General features: G+C 51.8%; 1 protein-coding gene across 3 annotated transcripts in view; it reads right to left on the bottom strand.

Moving 5' to 3' along the window:
• LETM2 (leucine zipper and EF-hand containing transmembrane protein 2) overlaps positions 1 to 17,061 on the bottom strand; it is a 136,620-nt gene that overhangs the window by 83,934 nt on the left and 35,625 nt on the right. For all 3 annotated transcript variants that reach the window (XM_075346393.1, XM_075346395.1, XM_075346394.1), the window contains 4 exons: positions 16,182 to 16,385; positions 14,299 to 14,418; positions 14,118 to 14,222; positions 11,982 to 12,071 (listed from right to left, as the gene is read on the bottom strand). In XM_075346393.1, the coding sequence (XP_075202508.1) occupies positions 11,982 to 12,071; positions 14,118 to 14,222; positions 14,299 to 14,418; positions 16,182 to 16,385 (519 nt within the window). The remainder of the gene's footprint in view (positions 1 to 11,981; positions 12,072 to 14,117; positions 14,223 to 14,298; positions 14,419 to 16,181; positions 16,386 to 17,061) is intronic.

Raw genomic sequence — 17,061 nt, 5'->3', positions numbered from 1 at the left:
CTGGACGAGGACACAAAGAAGGTAAGGAGATATCCTGATTGAGATGAAAGGGGGATACCACCTTAGGGAGAAACTCCGGAATCGGGCGCAGAACCACCTTGTCCTGGTGAAACACCAGGAAGGGAGATTTGCATGACAGCGCTGCTAGCTCGGACACTCTCCGAAGAGACGTGACCGCTACTAGAAAGGCCACTTTCTGTGAAAGGCGAGAAAGGGAAACATCCCTCAAAGGCTCGAAAGGCGGCTTCTGGAGAGCAATTAGAACCCTGTTCAGATCCCAGGGCTCTAACGGCCGCTTGTAAGGAGGGACGATATGACAAACCCCTTGCAGGAACGTGCGTACCTGAGGAAGTCGTGCTAGGCGCTTCTGAAAAAATACAGATAGCGCAGAGACTTGTCCCTTAAGGGAGCCGAGCGACAGACCTTTTTCCAACCCGGATTGCAGGAAGGAAAGAAAGGTAGGCAAAGCAAATGGCCAGGGAGAAACTTCCTGAGCAGAGCACCAAGTTAAGAATATCTTCCACGTCCTGTGGTAGATCTTGGCAGAGGATAGTTTCCTAGCCTGTCTCATGGTGGCAATGACCTCTTGAGATAGTACTGAAGACGCTAGGATCCAGGACTCAATGGCCACACAGTCAGGCTCAGGGCCGCAGAATTCTGATGGAAAAACGGCCCTTGAGACAGCAAGTCTGGCCGGTCTGGTATTGCCCACGGTTGTCCTACCGTGAGATGCCACAGATCCGGGTACCACGACCTCCTTGGCCAGTCTGGAGCGACGAGGAGGGCGCGGCGGCAGTCGGACCTGATCTTGCGTAACACTCTGGGCAACAGCGCCAGAGGTGGGAACACATAAGGCAGCCGGAACTGCGACCAATCTTGAACTAAGGCGTCCGCCGCCCGAGCTCGGTGATCGTGAGACCGTGCCATAAAAGCTGGGACCTTGTTGTTGTGCCGAGACGCCATTAGGTCGACGTCCGGCCTCCCCCAGCGGCGACAGATCTCCTGAAACACGTCCGGGTGAAGAGACCATTCCCCTGCGTCCATACCCTGGCGACTGAGGAAGTCTGCTTCCCAGTTTTCTACGCCCGGGATGTGAACTGCGGATATGGTGGATGCCGTGTCTTCCACCCACGTCAGAATCCGCCGGACTTCCTGGAAGGCTTGCCGACTGCGTGTCCCTCCTTGGTGGTTGATGTATGCCACCGCTGTGGAGTTGTCCGACTGAATTCGGATCTGCTTGCCTTCTAGCCACTGCTGGAAGGCTTGTAGGGCAAGATACACTGCTCTGATTTCCAGAACATTGATCTGAAGTGTGGACTCTTGTTGAGTCCACGTACCCTGAGCCCTGTGGTGGAGAAAAACTGCTCCCCACCCTGATAGACTCGCGTCCGTTGTGACCACCGCCCAGGATGGGGGTAGGAAAGACTTTCCTATTGACAATGAGGTGGGAAGAAGCCACCACTGAAGAGAATCCTTGGCCGCCTGAGAAAGGGAGACGTTCCTGTCCAGGGACTTCGACTTCCCGTCCCATTGGCGGAGAATGTCCCATTGTAATGGACGCAGATGAAACTGCGCGAAAGGGACTGCCTCCATTGCTGCTACCATCTTCCCCAGGAAGTGCATGAGGCGTCTCAAGGGATGCGACTGGCCGTGAAGGAGAGATTGCACCCCTGTCTGTAGTGAACGCTGTTTGTCCAGCGGAAGCATCACTATCGCTGATAGAGTATGAAACTCCATGCCAAGGTATGTTATCGATTGGGTTGGGGTCAGATTTGACTTTGAAAAGTTGATGATCCACCCGAAACTCTGGAGAGTCTCCAGCGCAACGTTCAGGCTGTGTTGGCATGCCTCTTGAGAGGGTGCCTTGACAAGTAGATCGTCCAAGTAAGGGATCACAGAGTGACCCTGAGAGTGCAGGACTGCTACTACTGCTGCCATGACCTTGGTGAAGACCCTTGGGGCTGTCGCCAGACCGAAAGGCAGGGCTACGAACTGAAGGTGTTCGTCTCCTAAAACGAAGCGTAGAAAACGCTGGTGTTCTGGAGCAATCGGCACGTGGAGATAAGCATCTTTGATGTCTATTGATGCTAGGAAATCTCCTTGAGACATTGAGGCGATGACGGAGCGGAGGGATTCCATCCGGAACCGCCTGGTTTTCACATGCTTGTTGAGCAGTTTTAGGTCCAGAACAGGACGGAAAGACCCGTCCTTTTTTGGCACCACAAACAAATTGGAGTAAAAACCGTGACCTTGCTCCTGAAGAGGAACAGGGATCACCACTCCTTCTGCCTTTAAAGAGCACACCGCCTGCAGAAGAGCATTGGCTCGGCCGGGAGGCGGAGAAGTTCTGAAGAATCGAGTTGGAGGACGAGAACTGAACTCTATCCTGTACCCGTGAGACAGAATGTCTCTCACCCAACGGTCCTTGACATGTGGCAGCCAAATGTCGCCAAAGCGGGAGAGCCTGCCACCGACCGAGGATGCGGAGAGAGGAGGCCGAAAGTCATGAGGAAGCCGCTTTGGTAGCGGTTCCTCCGGCTGCTTTCTTTGGGCGTGACTGGGCCCGCCAAGAATCTGAGCTCCTCTGATCCTTTTGAGTCCTTTTGGACGAGGAGAATTGGGACCTGCCCGAGCCTCGAAAGGACCGAAACCTCGACTGTCCCTTCCTCTGTTGGGGTTTATTTGGTCTGGGCTGAGGTAAGGATGAATCCTTACCCTTGGACTGTTTAATGATTTCATCCAATCTCTCACCAAACAGTCTGTCACCAGAAAATGGCAAACTGGTTAAGCACTTCTTGGAAGCTGAATCTGCCTTCCATTCCCTTAACCACAATGCTCTGCGTAAAACCACGGAGTTGGCGGACGCCACTGCCGTACGGCTTGTAGAGTCCAGGACAGCATTAATAGCGTAAGACGCAAATGCAGACATTTGAGAGGTTAAGGACGCTACTTGCGGAACAGATGTACGTGTGACCGTGTCAATCTGCGCCAAACCAGCTGAAATAGCTTGGAGTGCCCATACGGCTGCGAATGCTGGAGCAAACGACGCGCCGATAGCTTCATAGATGGATTTCAACCAGAGCTCCATCTGTCTGTCAGTGGCATCTTTAAGTGAAGCCCCATCTTCAACTGCAACTATGGATCTAGCCGCAAGCCTGGAGATTGGGGGATCCACCTTTGGACACTGGGTCCAGCCTTTGACCACGTCAGGGGGAAAGGGATAACGTGTATCCTTAAGACGTTTGGAGAAACGCTTATCTGGATAAGCGTGGTGTTTCTGGACTGACTCTCTAAAGTCAGAGTGGTCCAGAAAAGTACTCAATTTACGCTTAGGATACCTGAAATGGAATTTCTCCTGCTGTGAAGCTGACTCCTCCACTGGAGGAGCTGTGGGAGAAATATCCAACATTTTATTGATGGACGCTATGAGATCATTCACCATTGCGTCCCCATCAGGTGTATCCAGATTGAGAGCGGTCTCAGGATCAGAATCCTGATCAGCAACCTCTGTCTCATCAAACAGAGAGCCTTCCTGCTGGGACCCTGACCAGTGTGATGAAGTCGAGGGTCGCTCATAGCGAGCTCGCTTAGGCTGTCTGGGACTGTCGTCCGTGTCAGAGCCATCACCCCGGGATGCATGGGACCCCCCCGGAGCACGGATGTGTTCCAAAAGAGGGGAACCAGGGAGCATTGAATCAACAGTGCCCATGGTCTGAGTTACCGGTCTGGACTGCAAAGTCTCAAGGATTTTAGACATAGTCACCGACAGTTTATCAGCAAAAACTGCAAACTCCGTCCCTGCCACCTGGACAGTGTTCACAGGTGGTTCTCCTTGGGCCACCTCTAGCAGAGGCCCTGGCTGAGCAAGTGCTACAGGGGCCGAACATTGCACACAATGGGGGTCAGTGGCACCTGCCGGTAGAACAGCCTTACATGCGGTACAAGTAGCATAGAAAGCCTGTGTCTTGGCCCCTTTGCTTTTTGCGGACGACATGCTGTTGTCTAGCAATCTAGGAGGGTATATAGCCAAGAATAGCGACCGTACAATGCAATGTATAGCATACAAGCATAAAGTACAAATGAACACTGCGGCACTAGTGGGGTGAGCCCTCGAGGGCTGCTTACCGCCCGCTGAAAAGCGGGTGTGTGACCGCCAGAATCCCGTGCCTGGGTCTCCCAGAGCTCGTGTCCCTTCTCCACTCAGACTGCAAACAGGAATGGCTGCCGGCGTCCTGTGAAGAGGGGCGGGCCGTGGGCGTGCCCCAGACAAAGTGCGGGAAACTAGCGTCCCACTGTGCCTAGTGAGGGGGGTTGGAGTATGCTAAGCAGACTCCAGCCCTCGGCGCTGACGTTCTGACCAGCGTCCCGCCCTTCCCCTGACTGGCAGGCCTGGGGGCGGGAACGAAACGGAACTAGGCCGCAAAAGCCGGGGACTCGATTTATAAGCGCGGCCGTCGTATAAGCACGGCCAGCGCGGAAGTCCCCGGCGCACCACAAGTCCCAGCCGCACCGCAGTGTAAAAAACCGCCAGCAGCGGCCGGCGCGGCAGTTCCTAATACAGAAACTCACTCAGCAAAGCTGCAGTGAGTAAAGCACCAGCGCGCCGCGCTGCTGTCCCCGGCGCACTAACACACCCAGCAATGCTTGTGTGTGTGCGCGATCTGTACGGGGACCCAGAGTACCTTAATGTAGCAGGGCCCTGTCCCTGACGATACTCATCTCCACGTCCAGCAGATTCCCAGGGGCTGTGGACGGAGCACGGTCTCCTGTGCTTGGAGACCGATAGGATCCCACTTCACCCAGAGCCCTAAGGGGATGGGGAAGGAAAGCAGCATGTCGGCTCCAGCCTCCGTACCCGCAATGGGTACCTCAACCTTAACAAACACCGCCAACAAAAGTGGGGTGAGAAGGGAGCATGCTGGGGGCCCTAGTATGGGCCCTCTTTTCTTCCATCCGACAAAGTCAGCAGCTGCTGCTGACTAAACAGTGGAGCTATGCGTGGATGTTAGCCTCCTTCGCACAAAGCATGAAAACTGAGGAGCCCGTGATCCCACGGGGGGTGTATAGGCAGTAGGGGAGGGGCCTTACACTTTTAAGTGTAATACTTTGTGTGGCCTCCGGAGGCAGTAGCTATACACCCAATTGTCTGGGTCTCCCAATAGAGCGACAAAGAAATTCCTTTTAATTCACAGACACATGTTCTCTTCAGTGCATGTCACACGGATCACATCCGTGTGGTCAGTGTACGGTCCGGGTGACACCCGTGATGCCGGAGAAAAACGGACATTTCTTTGTCGCTCCTAATTGGGAGACCCAGACAATTGGGTGTATAGCTATGCCTCCGGAGGCCACACAAAGTATTACACTAAAAGTGTAAAGCCCCTCCCCTTCAGCCTATACACCCCCCGTACTGCTACGGGCTCATCAGTTTTTATGCTTTGTGCGAAGGAGGTCAGACATCCAAGCATAGCTCCACAGCTTAGTCAGCAGCAGCTGCTGACTATGTCGGATGGAAGAAAAGAGGGCCCATAACAGGGCCCCCAGCATGCTCCCTTCTCACCCCACTCTTGTCGGCGGTGTTGTTAAGGTTGAGGTATCCATTGCGGGTACGGAGGCTGGAGCCCACATGCTGCTTTCCTTCCCCATCCCTCAATTAGGGCTCTGGGTGAAGTGGGATCCCATCGGTCTCCAGGCACAGGAGACCGTGCTCCATCCACAGCTCCTGAGGACCCTGCTGGATAGGAGCCGAGTATCGTTCAGGGACATGGCCCTGCTACTTGGAGGTACTCTGTGTCCCCGTGGGGACCGCGCACAGCAACACTCCAGCATTGCTGGGTGTGCTAGTGCACCGGGGACAGCAGCGCTGGCTGCATTTGTGCCACTATACACTTCAGCGTCGCTGAGTGTATTTGTGTAGGGGGACTGCCGCGCTGACCGCCGCTGCCATGGTTATCACTGCGGCGCGGCTGGGACTGTTAGTGCGCCAGGGACTTCCGCGCCGACCGCGCTTATACGGCTGCCGCGCTTATAACTATAGTCCCCGGCTTCTGCGGCCTAGTCTCATTCTTTTCCCGCCCCCAGCCCTGCCAATCAGGGGAAGGGCGGGACGCTGTACAGGACGGCAGCACTGAGGGCTGGAGCATGCTTTGCATACTCCACCCCCCTCACTCTGCACAGTGGGGCACCAGTTCCCGCACTTTTCTGGGTCACGCCCACGGCCCCCTCCTCTCCTCAGGACGCCGGCAGCCATTCCTCTCAGCTCTGCTAACGCTGGAGAGGAGAGACAATCTCAAAGAGACCCAGGCAGGAATTCTGGTGCCCACACAAACGCTTTGCGCAGGCGGTAAGCAGCACCTGTGGTGCTGGCCCCACTAGTGCAGAAGTGTATTTATAGTTTATATGATTATAGTCTATACTTTACACTGTAGAGTGCACTGTTGATTTGTGGCTATTTACCCTCCTGTATTGCTCAGAGGAGACAACAGCATGTCGTCCACAAATAGCAAGGGTGCCATGGCACAGACTTACTATGCTGCCTGTGCAGCATGTACGGCTATACTGCCGGCAGGTTCCACTGACCCTCATTGTGTGCAATGCTCGGCCCCTGCGGCACTTTCTCAGCCGGAGCCTCTGCTAGGGGTGGCCCAGGGAGAACCACCTGTTAACACTGTCCAGGTGACAGGGACGGAGTTTGCAGTTTTTACTGAAAGACTTTCTGAGACTATGGCTAAGATATTAGAAGCCTTGCAGTCCTGGCCGGCATCTCAAGCCAGGGGCACTGTGGAATCATTGCCCCCTGGTTCCCCTCAGTTGGAACAGCAATGTCTTCCCGGGGTGTCTCATGGATCCCAGGGTGAGGTCTCTGACACGGACCGCAGCCCCAGACCGACTAAGCGAGCTCGCTATGAAATTCCCTCGACATCATCACAATGTTCAGGGTCTCAGCGAGAGGACTCTCTGTATGATGAAGCGGAGGTAGCTGATCAGGATTCTGATAATGAAGCCGCTCTCAACCTTGATACTCCTGATGGGGACGCCATAGTGAATGATCTTATTGCGTCCATCAATGAAATGTTGAATATTTCTCCCTCAGCTCCTTCAGTGGAGGAGTCAGCTTCTTAGCAGGAGAAATTCCGTTTCAGGTTTCCCAAGCGTACAAAGAGTATGTTTCTGGACCACTCTGACTTCAGAGAGGCAGTCCAGAAACACCGAGCTTATCCAGATAAGCGTTTTTCCAAGCGCCTTAAGGATACACGTTACCCTTTTCCCCCTGACGTGGTCAAGGGCTGGACTCAGTGTCCCAAGGTGGATCCTCCAATCTCCAGACTGGCGGCTAGATCCATAGTTGCAGTGGAAGATGGAGCTTCACTCAAGGATGCCACTGACAGACAGATGGAGCTCTGGTTGAAATCCATCTATGAAGCTATCGGCGCGTCTTTTGCTCCAGCATTCGCAGCCGTATGGGCACTCCAAGCTATCTCAGCTGGTCAGGCGCAAATTGACGCACTCACGTACGTCTGCGCCGCAGGTGGCGTCCATAACCTCTCAAACGTCGGCATTTGCGTCCTATGCTATTAATGCTGTCCTGGACTCTGCGACCCGTACGGCGGTTGCAGCCGCCAATTCGGTGGTAATACGCAGGGCCTTGTGGCTGCGGGAATGGAAGGCAGATTCGGCTTCCAAAAAGTGCTTAACTGGATTGCCATTTTCTGGCGACCGTTTGTTTGGTGAATACCAAGGCGGCTTCCTCATGACTTACGGCCTCCTCACACCGCATCCTCGGTCGGTGGCAGGCTCTCCCGCTTTTGCGACACCTGGCTGCCACAAGTAAAAGACCGTTGGGTGAGAGACATTTTGTCTCACGGTTACAGGATAGAGTTCAGCTCTCGTCCTCCGACTCGATTCTTCAGAACATCTCCGCCTCCCGAGCGAGCCGAGGCTCTTCTGCAGGCGGTGGGCATTCTGAAGGCAGAAGGAGTGGTGGTCCCGGTTCCTCTTCAGCAACAGGGTCACGGTTTCTACTCCAACCTGTTTGTGGTTCCAAAGAAGGACGGGTCCTTCCGTCCTGTTTTGGACCTAAAACTGCTCAACAAACACGTAAGGACCAGGCGGTTCCGGATGGAATCCCTCCGCTCCGTCATCGCCTCAATGTCCCAAGGAGATTTCCTAGCATCGATCGATATCAAGGATGCTTATCTCCACGTACCAATTGCTCCAGAGCATCAGCGCTTCTTGCGCTTCGCCATAGGAGACGAACACCTTCAGTTCGCGGCACTGCCGTTCGGCCTGGCGACAGCCCCAAGGGTTTTCACCAAGGTCATGGCTACAGTAGTTGCGGTCCTCGACTCTCAGGGTCACTCAGTGATACCTTACTTAGACGATCTGCTGGTCAAGGCACCCTCTCAAGAGGCATGCCAACACAGCCTCAACGTTACTCTGGAGATTCTCCAGAGTTTCGGGTGGATCATCAATTTTCCAAAGTCAAATCTGACACCGGTCCAATCACTGACATATCTTGGCATGGAGTTTCATACTCTTCCAGCGATAGTGAAGCTTCCGCTGGACAAACAGCGTTCACTACACACAGGGGTACAATCTCTCCTTCAAGGTCGGTCACACCCCTTGAGGCACCTCATGCACTTCCTGGGGAAGATGGTGGCAGCAATGGAAGCAGTCCCTTTCGCGCAGTTTCACCTGCGTCCTCTTCAATGGGACATCCTACGCAAGTGGGACAGGAGGCCGACGTCCCTAGACAGGAACGTCTCCCTCTCTCAAGCAACCAAAGCTTCCCTTCGGTGGTGGCTTCTTCCCACCTCATTATCGAAAGGGAAACCCTTCCTACCCCCATCCTGGGCGGTGGTCACGACGGACGCGAGCCTGTCAGGGTGGGGAGCAGTCTTTCTCCACCACAGGGCTCAGGGTACGTGGACTCAGCAAGAGTCCTCACTTCAGATCAATGTTCTGGAGATCAGGGCAGTGTATCTTGCCCTAAAACCGTTCCAGCAGTGGCTGGAAAGCAAGCAGATCCGAATTCAGTCGGACAACTCCACAGCGGTGGCTTACATCAACCACCAAGGTGGGACACGCAGTCGGCAAGCCTTCCAGGAAGTCCGGAGGATTCGGCTGTGGGTGGAAGCTACAGCATCCACCATATCCGCAGTTCACATCCCGGGCGTAGAAAACTGGGAAGCAGACTTTCTCAGTCGCCAGGGCATGGACGCAGGGGAATGGTCCCTTCACCCGGACGTGTTTCAGGAGATCTGTTGCCGCTGGGGGAGGCCGGACGTCGACCTAATAGCGTCACGGCACAACAACAAGGTCCCAACATTCATGGCTCGATCTCAAGATCACAGAGCTCTGGCGGCAGACGCCTTAGTTCAGGATTGGTCGCAGTTTCAGCTTCCTTATGTGTTTCTTCCTCTGGCTCTGTTGCCCAGAGTGTTACGCAAGATAAGGGCCGACTGCCGCAGCGCCATCCTCGTCGCTCCAGACTGGCCGAGGAGGTCGTGGTACCCGGATCTGTGGCATCTCACGGTCGGCCAACCGTGGGCACTGCCAGACCGACCAGATTTGCTGTCTCAAGGGCCGTTTTTCCATCTGAATTCTGCGGCCCTCAACCTGACTGTGTGGCCATTGAGTCCTGGATCCTAGCGTCTTCAGGATTATCTCAAGGGGTCATTGCCACTATGAGACAGGCTAGGAAACCAACGTCCGCCAAGATCTACCACAGGACGTGGAAAATATTCCTGTCGTGGTGCTCTGCTCAGGCGTTTTCTCCCTGGCCATTTGCCTTGCCCACTTTTCATCTCAATCAGGACATCTCCTTACCCTCGTTTTGTCCTCATCCAGTTCACCAATGTGAAAAGGATTTGCACTTGTTAGATCTGGTGAGAGCACTCAGACTCTACATTTCTCGTACGGCGCCCCTGCGCCGCTCCGATGCTCTCTTTGTCCTTGTCGCTGGCCAGCGTAAAGGGACACAAGCTTCCAAATCAACCCTGGCTCGGTGGATCAAGGAACCAATTCTCGAAGCTTACCGTTCCTCGGGGCTTCCGGTTCCCTCAGGACTGAAGGCCCATTCTACCAGGGCCGTGGGAGCGTCCTGGGCCTTGCGACACCAGGCTACGGCTCAGCAGATGTGTCAGGCAGCTACCTGGTCGAGCCTGCACACTTTCACGAAACACTATCAGATGCATACCTATGCTTCGGCAGATGCCAGCCTAGGTAGGCGAGTCCTTTAGGCGGCAGTTGCCCACCTGTAGGACGGAGCCGTTACGGCTCTATTATGAGGTATTATTTACCCACCCAGGGACTGCTTTTGGACGTCCCAATTGTCTGGGTCTCCCAATTAGGAGCGACAAAGAAGAAGGGAATTTTGTTTACTTACCGTAAATTCCTTTTCTTCTAGCTCCAATTGGGAGACCCAGCACCCGCCCCTGTTTTTGTATAACACATGTTGTTCATGTTAAATGGTTTCAGTTCTCCGATATTCCTTCGGATTGAATTTACTTTAAACCAGTTTATAATTTTTTCCTCCTTCTGGCTTTTGCACCAAAACTGATGAGCCCGTAGCAGTACGGGGGGTGTATAGGCTGAAGGGGAGGGGCTTTACACTTTTAGTGTAATACTTTGTGTGGCCTCCGGAGGCATAGCTATACACCCAATTGTCTGGGTCTCCCAATTGGAGCTAGAAGAAAAGGAATTTACGGTAAGTAAACAAAATTCCCTTCGTCTACTTGTGGAGCACACGGGCACACTGTCTATGGCAAAATATGCACGTGAGTGCAGACCCATTGATTTTAATGGGTCTACGTGTGCATGTGTCTCCGGCACGTGAGGAAACGGACAAAACACGTACCGGAGACACGGACGTGTGAAGGAGGCCTAAAAGAGTTTTAATATAGCTTACATATTCGTACATCAGATCAGCTAATTAGAGGGATTCCAGGCATCGTATAGTGGCAGTATATGATCGTGTAAAGGGTGCTTTACACGCTGCGACATCGCTAGCGATAGCGCCCGCCCACGTAGCTGTTTCGTCATGGGGGTGATCGCTGCCGTAGTGAACAATATCGCCACGGCAGCGTCACAGGCACATACCTGCTTAGCGACGTCGCTGGAGACACCGAACAATCTCTCCTTTCTAAGGGGGCGGTTCGTTCGGCGCCACAGCGCCGTCACTAAGCGGCCGCCCAATAGCAGAGGAGGGGTGGAGATGAGCGGCCGGAACATGCCGCCCACCTCATTCCTTCCGCATTGCCGGTAGACGCAGGTAAGGAGATGTTCGTCGCTCCTGCGGTGTCACACATAGCGATGTGTGATGCCGCAGGAACGACGAACAACCAGCGGCATGCACCACCGATATTATGAAAAGGAGCGACGTGTCAACGATCAACGATTTTTGACGTTTTTTGCGATCGTTGATCGCCGCTCCTTTTAGTCATACACAACGATATCGCTAATGGCGCCGGATGTGCGTCACAAACACCGTGACCCACGACGATATATCGTTAGCGATGTCGTTGTGTGTAAAGCACCCTTTAGCCTTCTCCCATTCATTTTTTTTTTCTTTTATGGAGGGGAATCTTGTATGACCATGCACAGCTATTGCACAATGCACAGAGAGGGCGCAAGAAGTCGGGACCTCTAGTGATCGGATATTGAGGACCTATTCTAAACGCTGAAATATGAAAGTCCTGGAAAACCTTTTAAATCTCCATTAAATCAAATTGATGAGCCGGATGACTGGGAACAATCCCGTAGAAACCTATGGGATCGATTCTGGCATCATCAGCTTCCCTGCAGTATTTCTGTATAGTGCCCGATAACTGGCAATGAGCTCCAACACCTTGTTAGAAGAAGGATTTATGGAATCAGCCACAAATTACCACCAAAAGCAAAATGGCAAACATCATCGAGAGAAGGTGCAGGAAAATAAAGTAAAGTCAAGCTTTGAGTTGGAGCCATGAAACAACCTTTACCTTCACTTCTTGTAAGACGGGGGCTGGGTCTGTTAGAGTCTCCTTAGAGTCTGTAGGTTGTTCTGATGAAGGGCTGCTGCTCTTTGGAACCTGGTGAATATATATTTTATATACAGTATATATGAAAACTGCATGAATATTCTCCATACACTAACTGAAATAGGTCTACTAAGAGTGATCCCCACTTACCTATCCACAGCTGATAAGACCCTCACCAGTCAGAAAATCTGGGCCTGAGTGCATGGAAAGGTAATTAGCATGTGGGACCGCTGCTCCATTCCCTGTCTATAGGAGAGGTTGTCGCACATGCCGATTACTGCTCCATTCCCTGTCTATAGGAGTGGTGGTCGCACATGCTCATTACAGCTCCATTCCTTGTCTATAGGAGCAGTGGTCACACATGCTCATTCCTGCTCCAATCCCTGTCTATAGGAGTGGTGATCGCACATGCTCATTACAGCTCCATTCCCCATCTATATGAGCGGTGGTCACACATGCTCATTACTGCTCCATTCCCTGTCTATAAAAGCGGTGGACACACATGCTCATTACTGCTCCATTCCCGGTCTATAGGAGTGGTGATCGCACATGCTCATTACTGCTCCATTCCCTGTCTACAGGAGCGGTGGTCACACATGCTCATTACTGCTCCATTCCCTGTCTACAGCAGCGGTGGTCACACATGCTCATTACTGCTCCATTCCCTGTCTATAGGAGTGGTGGTCACACATGCTCATTCCTGCTCCATTCCCTGTCTATAGGAGCGGTGGTCACACATGCTCATTACTGCTCCATTCCCTGTCTATAGGAGCGGTGGTCGCACATGCTCATTACTGCTCCATTCCCCGTCTATAGGAGCGGTGGTCGCACATGCTCATTACTCCTCCATTCCCTGTCTATAGGAGTGGTGGTCGCACATGCTCATTCCTGCTCCAATCCCTGTCTATAGGAGTGGTGATCGCACATGCTCATTACAGCTCCAATCCCTGTCTATAGGAGCGGTGGTCACACATGCTCATTACTGCTCCATTCCCGGTCTATAGGAGTGGTGGTCGCACATGCTCATTACTGCTCCATTCCCTGTCTACAGGAGCGGTGGTCACACATGCTCATTACTGCTCCATTCCCTGTCTACAGCAGCGGTGGTCACACATGCTCATTACTGCTCCATTCCCTGTCTATAGGAGCGGTGGTCACACATGCTCATTACTGCTCCATTCCCTGTCTATAGGAGCGGTGGTCGCACATGCTCATTACTGCTCCATTCCCGGTCTATAGGAGCGGTGGTCGCACATGCTCATTACTGCTCCATTCCCGGTCTATAGGAGCGGTGGTCGCACATGCTCATTACTGCTCCATTCCCGGTCTATAGGAGCGGTGGTCACACATGCTCATTACTGCTCCATTCCCTGTCTATAGGAGCGGTGGTCACACATGCTCATTACTGCTCCATTCCTTATCTTTCCCTCTCTAGTGTTTATACCGGATTTGAGTCTTGGGTAGTCAGTCCCGCTTCACTTACATATAACAAGGCTGGTTCCTAAAGCAAATTATTGATCTAGGGCAGTATTGCCTGACCTTGTTATTGCCAAATTACAACTCCCTATAAGGCCCTAACAGGCAGAAATTCACAAAACGCCTTATTAAATACTGTGCATAACAATAGTTTATTTTATTAAAGGAGTAAAAAAAAAAAAAAAAAGAAAGCAGAGATCGGCCATTTATGCAGGAGGCATCAGCCACAGCTTCCCCTACGATTTAAAGGGATCAGTAGGATGTAACATACGAGTCCATATTACATCAAGGTGGAAAAAAAAGGGTTAATCATGGTAGTGATCCACAGGATCGTGTGCAATGGTTGTGAAATAACGTCACATAATATGGTATTTTTCCTGGGGGTTACCCAGCGCCTCTAACATATCGGGAGGAGCTGCTATGAAGCATATTTCCTATTCTAAGTGATAGGACAGGTGCACGAAATGCTGTACATGGCGTTTTAACCTAATAAAGACATTTGTGAAGCTGGACTCCTTCGGTTTGCACAGATGCACGCTACCTGACAAGTGGCCTCTCGCACCCCAATGCAGATATGCGGGGCGCTGGAGGACCCCTGCAATGCCCTCTTGCATAGCTCACCTCCACAGGAATGATGGGCTTGGGTTTGACGTCCGTCAGATACAGGGCTCTGGAGAGCAGTAAGAGAGATGGAGGCACGTTCTCCTTCAAATGTAGATCCAGCCACTGAAAAAAGGGAATGTAGATGATAATATCAGACATCCCGGAGCCCCCCGCTGCGGACGAGGTGCGGGATACACACCTGCTTTATCTGATCCCTCAGCTGCTCTTCGGTGAGACCCAGAGACCTCATCCCTCGGGTCCTGCTGGCGGCCTGCAGCTCCGCCACGGTCAGGTTGTCGGCTCCTTCTTTCGAGATCATCTTAAAAAATAAAGTAAAACTGTAAAACTCATTAATGTTCTCCTAAATTATCTCTAGGAGCCCAAACATGCCCCCTTACAGCGCTAAAGACAACCGGGCAGAGCTACGCCAGCTTTTAGCATTGGCTGGGAGGGAGGTTGCAGAAGAAAAATCTTCTCCAGCTGTTCTGGCATCAGTCGTGGTCCTAATGAGTTAAAGGGAGTTGGTCACCCCCCAAAAAGAAGTCTGTACAGTGATATAAGGGACGTAGCCCCCATATTACCACTGTAGGTTTTACTGGAAAACATTTAATTTGAATGCAAGCAAGGGGAAAATTTTAGGCCAAACGTTTGGTGCACAATTATGCCCCTTCATTTGGCATGTTGGGGGCTTCCCCCCCCCACTACCACAATGTGCACTGCCTGAGTGTGATTTCTATAGGGGCTAACTTCCCTATATCACTGTATAGGTCATTTAAAATATATTTTGGGGTGACAGACTCTTAGGGGTATTCCCATTGTGGATATTTATCACATATCTACAGGATATGGTAGAAATGGCTGATAGACGGGGGTCCCACCATAGGGACTTGCATGTCTCTCTAGAAGGTGAATTTCCAGAGTCTATTCTCAAGTTGCTATGAATGAAGCAGTGGAGGGTCTCTAGGATCGGTCTTCAATATTAGCTCAGTGGGGGGCAGACACAATACTCAACTGGACAGGAGCCAAGCTGCAGTCCTTGGCAATGGCCTCTACACAGTGTACGGAGCGGATCTGTGCCGCCTGAGCTGACAGCAGCAGATCGGTGCATTTGCCGGGAGTCGGACCCCCATTGATGTGATACTGAAGACCCATCCTCAGGATTGTGTAAAAAGTAGTGGACATACCCTTTAACTCAATAAAACCCTTTAAAAGCAATGGTACTGATTCATTGCTGCATTTATGCCTTTTCTTTAGTCTAGTTCTGTGTCTTCCGCCTGTTTTTCACTTACAGCCAATTCTGCTTTTACACTTTTTTTTTTTTTTTTTTTTAAAAGGAGGAGGGTCCGTAAATTTATACTAGTGGTGCCTTACCGGAAGGGGGGCGGCAGCGGTGGTGGACCAGGGTCACAGGAAGCAGTGCTGGAGTAGGGCCCTGCTGCAGGCACTGCGGTGGGGGCTGTACTTGCTGCGGTGGGGGCTGTGCTGGCTGCGGGGTCCTTGCTGGCTGTGTGGAGCAGGGCAGAGCGGCGAGTGTAACAGATGCCCTGTCGGCGGTGCGGATGTCACAGATGCGCTGTCAGTGGTGCGAGCTTCAAAGAAATGGCACCCGGAGTCGGCACATGTGTAGGGTGAGCTTTCGACTCAATGACAAGCCGAGATTTCATCTGCACACACGCCACCTCTGGTCGCCATTTTCCTTAAGTCCACTGCTGGGAGAGCAATGGGCTGGAGGTGGTGCATGCGCAGATGAGATCTTTAGCTGAGAGCTCCATTGGCGCATGCGCCGACCCTGGACGTCATTATTTGAAGCCCGCACTGTCGACAGAGCATCTCACCTGCCGCACTGCCCTGCTCCATACAGCCCCCACCGCAGCCAATATAGCGTAAATTTTCCACCTCCCGGTAAGCTACATTCGCATTATAAGAAACACCCCTCATTTTCCTCCCAAAATTTTAGTAGGAAAAATGAGTCTTATAATTTGAAAAATACGGTATGTAGACATGACTAACATTAACTTTAAAAAGGCAGATACCTAGGATCTCAGGTTTTATAGTAGTTGACAATATGGCATGACTTCTTACCTCATCATCGGCTTTTATAGATCGAAGCTTCATCAGGAGCTGGAACCGTAACAGGTTATTGGTGCCGATCGGTGGCAGCTCCAGCAGCCGACACAGAGCCGCCAGCTGAGACCTCTCCAGGTGCTCCAGGGTCAGCTCGTCCTCAAACAGCTTAGAGAAGCGCACGATCTCCTGCGTGGTGGGCTGCTCTCCTGTGACCCGCACCTTGAACAACAGCACACTGGGTTAGCTGTGGTGAAGGGTTTTTGCAGGTTTCACCTTCAGGAGAGCGCCGCTCCTCTGCCTCCCAGCTCCCTAGGAAAGGTGTGCTAAAGATTTACAGTTCAGACAAGGAGGATGATTGCACCGCTGGTCCTAACTTGGCGTTCTCCAGAGCCGGTACGTGAGGCAGCTTTACACTTGCAACTAAAAATGTCCCGATTTTGCACTCCAGTGATCCGGTTACTAATATTACACCTTTTAATGTGTACCTGTCATTATGCAATTTTTTTAGATTTATACTTGACACTGTAAATAGCTGCCGGGTCCTGAGACCTCCAGTGATCACAAAAAACACCACTCTGAAGTGCGCAGCTCTTGTACATAGCGTGCACATAGAGCGGTATGTGAAGCTATAGACTTACTATTAACCCCGTATCATGCTCTGTATGCATGCTATATACAGGAGCTGCGCACTTCAGAGTGGTGTTTTGTGCAATCGCTGGAGGTCTCAGGACCTGGACCCCCACCGATCAGCAGCTATTAGCAGTGATATAGATTATATATATATATATATATATATATATATATATATATATATATATATATATATATATATATATATATATATATATATATATATATATATATATATATATATATATATATATATATATATATA

Source organism: Anomaloglossus baeobatrachus, chromosome 4 (assembly GCF_048569485.1).
Source record: "Anomaloglossus baeobatrachus isolate aAnoBae1 chromosome 4, aAnoBae1.hap1, whole genome shotgun sequence".
NCBI classification, from domain to species: Eukaryota; Metazoa; Chordata; class Amphibia; order Anura; family Aromobatidae; genus Anomaloglossus; species Anomaloglossus baeobatrachus.
The sequence above is the reverse complement of the archived record's forward strand: the minus strand, read 5'-3'. Positions and strand labels throughout refer to the sequence as shown.